This window comes from Aythya fuligula, chromosome 2 (assembly GCF_009819795.1).
Source record: "Aythya fuligula isolate bAytFul2 chromosome 2, bAytFul2.pri, whole genome shotgun sequence".
Classification (NCBI taxonomy): domain Eukaryota; kingdom Metazoa; phylum Chordata; class Aves; order Anseriformes; family Anatidae; genus Aythya; species Aythya fuligula.
In genome coordinates this window covers 25,223,454-25,233,688 of record NC_045560.1, presented here as the reverse complement: position 1 = coordinate 25,233,688, position 10,235 = coordinate 25,223,454, and the positions used below count along the sequence as shown (strand labels likewise).

At 39.5% G+C, this 10,235-nt stretch overlaps 1 protein-coding gene across 1 annotated transcript in view; it reads right to left on the bottom strand.

The window, feature by feature from the left end:
- Positions 1-7,367: 7,367 nt before the first annotated feature.
- The window catches only part of VPS50 (VPS50 subunit of EARP/GARPII complex), a 75,342-nt gene continuing 72,474 nt past the window's right edge, over positions 7,368-10,235 (bottom strand). Inside the window, exon 28 of the mRNA XM_032180938.1 lies at positions 7,368-7,875. Within this exon, the coding sequence (XP_032036829.1) occupies positions 7,756-7,875 (120 nt within the window). The 3' untranslated portion in view covers positions 7,368-7,755. The remainder of the gene's footprint in view (positions 7,876-10,235) is intronic.

The following is a 10,235-nucleotide window of genomic DNA, read 5'->3' as shown; positions in this document are numbered from 1 at the left end:
AAGCCCTACTGAGACAACTTAAACCACTTATTCCATATTTTTCACCAAGAGCCCTGCAAGGTGATGTTGTGGTCCATGGCAGGAGTACCCAAATGTTGTTGCAATATATACAAATTAGAAGCAATGCCAATGGATAGGATTCTACTCATAAACTGGCATTGATGGTTAAGTTGTTATTTCTGCTTACACAGCATGCTGTAGAATACAATACAGAAAAAAAAAAAAAAAAAAAAAAAGACAAATAAAAATAAAATTAACCTGCCAGCTGTATGTAAAAGCTGCTAATGCATTAAAATCTATTCTGCTCCTTCTACTCCCCACTGTAAAAGTAAAGCAATTTGAACACACTAATAAAATATTTAGAGAAGCCCACTGTCTTCTGCAATTTTTAAAATTTGCTTTTCCTAAGAAATCAATGTTTGTAAGCATAACAAGTATGAATACGAGTCCACTTTTAGGAAACCACGTGAAGGTACAATGTAAAAAAAAACTCATCCTGAAAATTCTTTGCTGACCTCATGGAATAGTGAGAGCAGATCACGAATGAGATGAGATGAGCAGACTCATCACGAAGTTCCAGATAAGCCTAGGAAGATTGCACTTGTACTTTTCAAGTTGTGATCCAGGCTCATACTGACCTCCAGAAAAATTCTCTTCATCGAATTCAAGAATTTTTCTAATTCCTGCAAGGAGTAGGCTTTGTAACTTTCTGCATGCATGTCACTCAGTCTAATTCCCAGCCTCGCTGGCCATTCATTAGAGGCTGAAAAATGGGGTTTAATTATTCATACAATTCACTCCTTTAAAATGCAGAAATCAAAAATTTAATACAGAAATTAGGCTCAACCTAAAGACATGAAATAAGAGCACGCAAGTTCATGGCAACTAATTGCCCAGAATGCTAAACAGAGCCTGCCAGCCTGGAGTCTCATCACCCACCCAGGCAGCTAAAGCTAATCAAATAATTAAATGCCAAAAAAAAAAAAAAATGACACTTAGCTAGCGATATTATCCAGTAATTTCCCAACGACATTTCCTGATTTTTTTCCAATACAGTTGGCACTGCTTCCAATAAGATTAGACTGGATTTATCACTGGGTTGAGCTATAGGACAGTTCCTGCACACTTACCTAGGAGATCAACAGCATTAGCTGTTGTAGGTTTAAAAAGGTATGGGTAGGCATTGGGCAGAAATCTTCCCTGATCGCTGAGTATTTTATTAGGAACAGTCTCAGATTTGTGTTTCAAAATGCAATGAAACAAAACTATTTGCAAAAAAAATAAAATGCCAGAAAAAAAAGTTTTCCTGTAGGGGAAAAAAAAAAAAAAAAAAAAAAAAAAAAAAAAAAGCTTAATTCTCATCTGTATTGCCTCACTTAAATTTTATCCACAGTCTCTCAGTCTTGCTGATCTAATCTCCCCTGGCCACCTGGTTGTTACCTCTGGCAGGAGCAGATTACTGCAATGAACAAGTATGTCTTAGAAGAAGAGCCCTGTCCGTAGCTCCATCAATGTTTTCCAGTTCATAGCAGGGCCCCTCACTACCCAAAAGCCAAGTCAGAAGAAGGAATGTACAGGAGCTGTAAGGGAAGCAGTACCTAAAAAGCCCGAGGCAGAGGAAGGCAGTTTCCTTGTGTGTTTTCTTCTCCATGGAGACGTCATGGTTCAGCTTCCCTGGGGTTAAGTCACTGATCCCTGTTGGAGCGAACAGCTCTCACATACATAACCATGGCCTTATAGCACTTCATAAAAAGTGGTAGATAACAGTATTTGGTTTGCAACTAGAGGAATAAAGTCCAGGAGGACAAAACAAACTTCCCTATGCCAGGCATCCAGACGGAGCAGAATGTAACTCACAGCCTGGGTGGCTCCGTGACCTGGCCATTGGGGCACGCAGCATCCCTAAAAGTTACCCACTGTGCAACGCAGTGGGAGCTCTTCCTGCTGGGCCAGGGCTGCCCTGAACAGCACAAGTTCCCTTAGTGCAAATGGGCAACAACACCCAGAGCCCTGCATCCTGCTGCAGAGATTTTGAGGGATAGAAAGCAGCAGTGAACATCTCACTAAACCCAAGCAGGTCTCTCATTTCCAGGACGAAGGCTCTGCAGCCTCTCTGAAGCAAGCACCCTGTCGAACAGCACAAACACACCAGCAAAACTCCAGATTGTGGAGCAAGGGGGGAAGAAAGGGCTAATGGCACCGTAGCTATGAGGCATTACTATTCACGGCACCAATTTTGTCTAGTTGAAATGTAGTGCATTATACAACAGCCCTGAATGCTCAGCTGGTCGGATCATTTGGCTGCTTAAATATTCTATCAGCTCCCGAGGAGACAGATGTTGGCAGTTCAGGGCCAGGAAGCTGCTCCTGGTCAAACTCATTTACATCAATGACATTTTCCTACACTGCAAGAAATAAACGCTCATGAAAAATCACAGGTGCTTAGCACTGTGCTAATCACTGCGCCAGGCACTGGTGGTTCCTGCATTTCTCAAGGTTTCACATTTCAAGGGAACAGGGAGCTGTCCCGGGGCAAGCCCTGCGTTCATCACTCTGACATGAGGTAGCCCTTTGGCCTGGTATCACCCATCCTCTGACCCACAAGTTTCATGCATTTGGGGCAGGTATGGCCCTGGGCAGCTAGGACTTGAGCAAGTGCAGCTATCCAGCAGCTCTGCTTTAGGGCAGGCTCCATCATGCTCCACCAGCAGTGCCTGGCATGATGCTTATGGTATTTTCCGCAGGGTCGGAGCAAATCTTCAGCAGGCCCCCCCATCATGCTTCATACACAGCACGCAACGGGAACAGACAAACGCAGCAGCAATGGGGGCAGCACAGTAACCCCAGCTACACTTGGTGCTCCTAACTCAGCCCCCGTACACACACAGGGAGACACGTCTACAGAGGCTTCAGTGACAGGTATTAATAGAAGTGATGGCAGAGAAACCAATGGTTAGTTAGTTCCTGATGAATTTGGCCATTTTTGCCCCCACATTCGGTGATGAATGACATTGCACTCCAAGCTGCCTGTGTGTAGGTATTTACACTATAATACACGCTTGGGTTTCAAGGGAACGGCTTTGTGGTGCAGAGTCTACATGAAATCCCTGCAGCTGTCTGAAAGCAACTGCAGAACAATCCCAATGATTTAGTTCTTGTACAAGTATTCATTTTATTTTAAGGCTGAGGTGATGTTTGTATTCCTCACTGAAATACAAGGAGTGTATTTACTTTTTAGTTCTGAATAGTCACACTTACAAATAAAGTCTACGGGAGATAAAATGCAGGAGGTACATATAACAGTGAACCTTTCATTTACTTATAAAAAGCCGCAGAAATAGCTGCAGTCATTCTGCGTATCTGCTCATCTATTAATTTTGTGCCTAGTTAAGAGGCATTTCACTGCACCTCTTCTAGAGCTTCAGCTTGCTCATACATTTTGCTTTCCAAAGATCAATGCACGTTTAAGCAGTTGTTTGCCAGCTTTAAGTCCAGCAATATTGAACTCCATGCAAATGAACCTAGCCATCTGTACGTCCCTGCTCTGAAAGTAGTTTTTCCTTTCACATACGTACCCAGACTGAAAATTTCAGACCAATCAAGCAGAGCTGAGGGCTAATGGGGGTACTTCATTTAACAGCACAACCGAGCAGATTCAAACTTAGTTCACATCCACTGTTTTTCATTTAGCTTAAACATCTAATTTTTTTGGCAGGGCAGAATACTCCAGAAGAGCAATGGATGCACCACAGGGAAAAAGAGGTCACTTACCTCCTTCCTATGTTCTCAAATATGCACTTTATCATATAGCATATGATTTCTTTAACGCCTATTAAAAAACAAATGAAAAACCCCACACAGATCTGTCAGGCCTTTACTGCAGTTTAAAGGTGCTGCCCCACATCACGCCCTGGGATCTCATGGAAGAGCAGGAGGAGATCCTTAAGAACTGAGTCCCCACTGTGATGAAAAACAGCTCTGGCTCTGCAAAAACAAGGCGTCCAGAAATCTCCTTAAATAGCCAGCAAGCACGGAAACTTTGCAGTTTGCAAGCTATGTTATTTCCTTACTTGCACCATAACCGTGGTGTCTGGTGCAGTGTTTAGTTTTTACACGATGCTGTTTCAAGCAGTGGTTATAAATAAAATAGATACTATCACCCACACACAATAAATCTGCATTTTTTCTCCATCTATGTTTGCACCATTTATAATATAGCAGGTGCCTGCTGACATTCAGTCTTTCAAGGATTTTGGTAGAAGACAGCACTATTTATCAACTTTTTTTTTTTTTTTTTTTAACTGGCTTTATTTAAATTTCATGTTACCAAAGCACAGCTTGTGATACAGAAATTTCACAAACATTAACCATGAGCAAGTTCTCAAGCAGAAAGACCCCAAAATAGCACTTTTGTAGGAAAGTCTTCGTAATTGTGTGTACTCAGTGGCAGCAAGACGACCCACGTCCAGAGCTTTGCATTAAATAAATCGCATCTTCAGTACCATGAGAGTTGCCTGGGCCATTCACATCCGTGAAAGCTGAAAGGGGAGGCCAACCTTTCACGGACAGCTTTGAGACAGCCACAGATGGCTCTTCCTTTTCTCCCCTAAAGGAGAATGGAAGAAAGAAGGAAGAGCATTCACAAGCTATAATCTACACCTCATGTTTAGACTTTGCTAAGCAAGGCAAGACTCTACACATGGGAAGACTCTCACATGGGGAAAAGGGAGCCCAGAATAGTCAACATCTGGAAATGTAGCTACTTGTTTGAAAGGTGAAGGGTTCAAGCCCCTGTTCACATCAGACACCGTACCTTACACGTGGAAGCGGGGTTCTCTTCACCCTATCCCCTCAGCTGAAGCACTGCTGGACCACGCTGGTCTTTCCCGTCAATGCCATTCTGCTTTGAGTAATTAAACCTAATCTGTAGCAAGGCATCCTGCACCAGGTCACACCAACCACCCAGTTCCCCCCTATTTTTGTCCCAATTGCTGTTTCTTCTGAGACTATCCTAACTGTTAGTTGCAACAGAGAAGCCAACTGTTGGCAAGCCAGCTGTAAGCGGATCAGAGCAGACATCGGCTTTGCCTAACAAAAGACTTGAAAATTAGTCATCTGTGCTGCAGCTGAACTTGGAGGGTATCAGAGCACTCATTGAGGGACAGGATTTAAATTCTTCATTAGGCTAAAGGACTGACAGATGAATCATCCACCCCTGCAGTGCTGGTCATCCTCCTGGGGGATGACTGAAAGAAATCATCTTCTATTATTAAAGCATTCCAAAACCCTTCTCCAAAACACAAAGAATGTTTTAGACCATATTCTCCGTTATAAAAAGCAGTAAGAACAGAGGCTTTTCATTCCATAGGAGAATGAAGAATTAGAGAGATGCTCAAAAATGAATGGCTTGTGAGGAACTGTCATACCAGAGCACAGAAGCTACCAAACAGTAAACTGATAATTCTACATTCAGCCAAAACTCGGATTTATTACTCACTCAGGACTAGGCAACCTGTACACCATTTAAGCTACATATAGCTTCTTCCTTAGCATCAATACTAAGCAGTAAGTGGAGGTTTCTGAGGCACATACAAAAGAAGATCAAAATTGCTTCACAGGTTTAATACTACACCTTGCACATTTTATTATTTGGGAGCTTCAAAATGAGCCAACCTACAGCTACCCTATACACACACACACAAAAGCTCCTTACTATGATTCATGCAATTGCCCACCTCCTTCCTTGACCCTATGCTCCTTTCAGTGCTTGCACTCCTGCCTTTTGGTAAGCAATCAAATTACAGCAACCTAAAGAGTTTAGAACAAATTAACCATGTGCTCAGTTCAACACAGCAATGGTAAAGTTATTTAAATTCCTTTTTTTCAGCCACAAGAAGGAAATTGAAACAGATCTTACACTAATTGTCTCTGACACATTTCTGTTTCTTCCAAGAGCTCTTGTTCAGGATCTGACTTCAGGGCAGATACAGTGACGCAAAAGTCCCTGCTTTTAAAATGAACTACACTTTTTTTTTTTTTTTTTTTTTGAATGACCTTTTTAATGCAGGTAGAAGTGATTCAGCTTGAACACATACATTGACACTCTGCTAAACAAGTTTTTGATAGAACTCAGACTTACAGTGTGGTGTGTACAGAATGGAGCGAACTTTTGTTTTAGATCTTATTTCCTTTAAAATACAGGTGAAAAGGGGAGATGAATGCTACACAATCAGAATTTAAAATAGCAATTCTACTGTTCTGCTAAAGCTGTAAACGGGCCTTCCAGGAACTTGCACAACAATGCTGAGACCACTTCTGACGATGAAATTAAACTATAGAAAAGGACAATTATCACAGTTCCACGAAACAGTTTTCTGCCATTAGGTACTGCTGTCTTTAAGTAAGTGCCAATTCCTGTAGCTGAATTAAAAAGTAAAACGGCAAGTATGAAGCCCAAATTGAGGATTTACCATGTCGTATACATCAGTGGATTGTATCCTTCATACATTATTTTACCTGTTAGCTCATTACGAGCATATTTCTTTTAAAAAGGCCTGAGAGGATTACAAACAAAATTATCATGTGATAAAATAAATCTAAAACACTGTATACTGAAAAACAAAAAGATGGAACACAGCTTGAGTACATTAGAGAAGTCTTAATTTTAGTTAGTTCAAACTACTTTAGGAGTCTTTCTGGTTCTGCCACAACAGTATCTGAGCAGTCTCCAGGTATCTTGTGTACAAGCAATATTGCAAGAAAGTAAAAGTGTACACAAAATGCAAGTCCTTCTGCTGAAAGCAAAACTGAAAACCTCAGTAGTCAGTGATGCTTTAGCAAATTGATTTCTAGGACAAATACTCAGCCAAACAATTTTGATGTGCTCAGGATCACTACAGGTCAGGTATACAGCAGAGCAGAAAATAGTAAGATAATCCATCCAAAACTTCAGCCAAAAAACAAACAAACAAACCAACATTATTATTCCTATTCTCTAGCATTATTGCTTTTGGAACAGGAAAGACTGGCAGGGGCACAAAAGGGAAGTGACACGAGAGGAACAATACTAATTTCTATTGTAAGTGACATTTTGTGTTGTTGAGTTAGGCAAATAAAGTCTCACAAATAACTCATACTAGTGTACAGTATTTATTACCTTCCATTAATCTGAAACCAATCATTTTGATATGGCTAAATTAATTCTGAAATAAACATTTTTAAATACATAAGATGATGAGAGACTTCAACATGAGAACGTTTAATTGATCTGTACTCTTATCCCACATGCAAAGTATGTCATTCAAAGATATCATACATTTCCTTTCATTTTACACTGGTCCATAATAAAGAACAAATTCTCAGGAGGGAAGCAGTGAGGAAAAAAAGCATATTTTCAAGTAGCCCTTTTATTAAAAAAGGAGCATCAACTATATATTAAGCCAATGTGTTTCTCTCTGATTTTGATTTTACTTACAGTATACAGTTTTGCAAAATATACAGCTTACCAATGATACACAAAGAGAAGCCCTTTCCTAGGGGCAAGTAACAAAAAAGAATACAACAGAAAAGGATTCTACAGGTTAAAAAAGTTGTATTTTAGAACATTATGCCAATTCAGAGTCTCCATTGCTGGTAAGAAAGGTCATGCACAATGCTTTTTTAAGAGAATGTTGTCATTAGTCCATGAGAGATTTGTCTGCATGCTTCACATGAACAGAAAAAGGTACAAGTCACAAGGGAAGTAACTCTCTCCAGTTATCTTTTAGGCCTGTCTATGTCATCAATAGCAGCCAGCAGCTTCTGTCTTGCCTTCTTGTTGATGTGGGATCCCAGACAAACATTCACCAGATTTGTCAAGTGCTTAGTGGAATATTCCTGGCAAATGAAAGCAGATTATGTTATGGCAAACAATAAAAACAGTGGATAAAGATAGAAAACTAAAAACCAGACGTACACGCTGTGGACTTTTCAGCTGATAGCAGCAGTTGGTACACAAGGGAGACTTAAAATGGTAGTTAAGTCAGGCTTGGAGAGTTTTCATAGCTGAGACAGAGAAGCACAAAACTGTATTCTGCTACATGGCAGATTATAATGGAAAATGCCTGCGATTTTAGTAGTGTTGGACTAAGTTCACAGAAAATAATACTTATGTATTAAAATCATCTTTTTAATATATTTTCCATTCTTTGGGAGGTGTGGTCGGAAATACAAATATGCAGATTAGATGTTTTTAAACACCAAACCATTTTTCTAACAAGCTGTGACAAAACTTGATTTTTTGATTTCTCATCTCTGATAAGCTTCTAAATACTTCTGTACAAAGGGTATTCAAACACCATTAATTTCAGTACATGATAAAGGAGGAAAAAATTGCAAAAATGTTAAGAAAAAAATTCTTAACACCTGTCAAAACACCACATTTGCCAGTACTACCTTTACCCTTAAACACCATCCAAACTGTAGCTTTCACCAGTGAGTTTAAACAAGAGTTTTTCCATATGGATCACCAAATGACAGCTCACAGTCTCTCTCATAGCTCCAGGTTTAACAAGAAAAATGATATTACCAAAGTATTTATTTCATCCATTTGTAGTTGGATCTAAAGTAATTGCAAAATACTCTAAATTATCTCTAAATGCTCCATTTTAAAAGACTTTCCACTTTAACAGTGGACCAGCTCCAACAGCATGCAACCATTACCCTCTATTAGTCCTGGTATGGTTAGGTTATGCTACCATGAAAGAATGCTAAATGCTTTCAGAACACAAGTGAAGACTTATCTCAGACAGCAATGTTGATCTGGATTCAGTTTTATTAAACAAAGAAAGAAAATGCAATGATTTTATCCACTGTGCCTTAAAACTTAGTTGAAGCAATCCACTCCTAAAGGCCTAATTTTCCAATTGTACTCTTAATGATCCAATTGTGCACTTTGGCATATTCAAAACAGAATACAAAAATTTTCAACTTCAATGAAGGCTAGAGGTTCATCACAGGAAATTTGGCTTAACTACTACTTCAGATCATTTTTGTAGCCCCATTTTTAGCAGCATTTAGCGTACTTATGCTCATCCCATTCATACATGTTTTAATGCTTCCTGGTATATGAACTACAGCAAGAAACCAGAACGGCCCAGCTGGCAAGCTTCTTTACTGTAATACTGTAGGGTGGAGTTATGGAAAGATTTTTGATTATCTTATGAAAATTTGCTATTTCAAATCACATTGTACTAGCTTTAGCTATGAGGCACTGATGGCTTCCAACTAAAATACAGTACACTTTTGCAGAGCTCAAACCAAAAATGGATTATGCATATGCACTGATGATTTCGCTTGGTTGATTCACTTGAATAAAGGAACAACTTTTATAGGGATGGTGTCTGAAGAACACATTGATAAATGACTTCAGTTAACTCTTAAGATTGTAAATGGTCAACTACCTACAGCAGAATTATCTTTATAAGTGAAAATAACGTCTGAAAATAACAGATATGGGCATATTGAAGAAATCTTACAGTCTCACTTTAAAAAAAATAATAAAGATATGTAATTTGGGGTGTTGGACTAGATGATCTTTCAAGGTCCCTTCCAATCCCTAACATTCTGTGATTCTGTAGGATTCATCAAGCTACCAAGTCTCTCCATCATCCAGTGCAGCCTTGGTCTTTAGTGAACCACTGTTAATAGATTGCCCAGATGCTCCACAGAGCACTGACTGGCCATGATTTGCCAGATCTAAAATCCATTTTCAGCCTGTAAATTCCCTGACAATGAAGACTACCAAATAGTTTTCCTTAACAGCTGCATACACCAATGCAGGTGTTTCCTCTCTCTTGTTGCTGTTCTAACCTCACGGCTGATTTAGAAAAAAGTTTGGGTCATTGCTTGAACTATGAAACAGAGTTCACAGTGTATATAGGCTTCAGGTGCCTGGGATCCAGATGCTTCTTTTGCTGTAGCAGAGTTGCTACCTAAGGAGTGGAAAAAACTTTTCTTTGGGTTTCAACTCATCTCAGAACAGTGGGTAGATTTCTGCTCATATATATAGTTCATAGCACATCTTCCCAGGATGAACTCTATCAACTATAGAGAAAAGACATGGACTTAATAATGGTAAATGGTAGTAATAGCAAATAAATTTATATTTTCCTTTTGGTCAAAAGTATTATAATTATTATTAATGAACAGCCTGCAAAGTCTCTGTTCGTACTTCTTGCAAATACATATTAACTTCA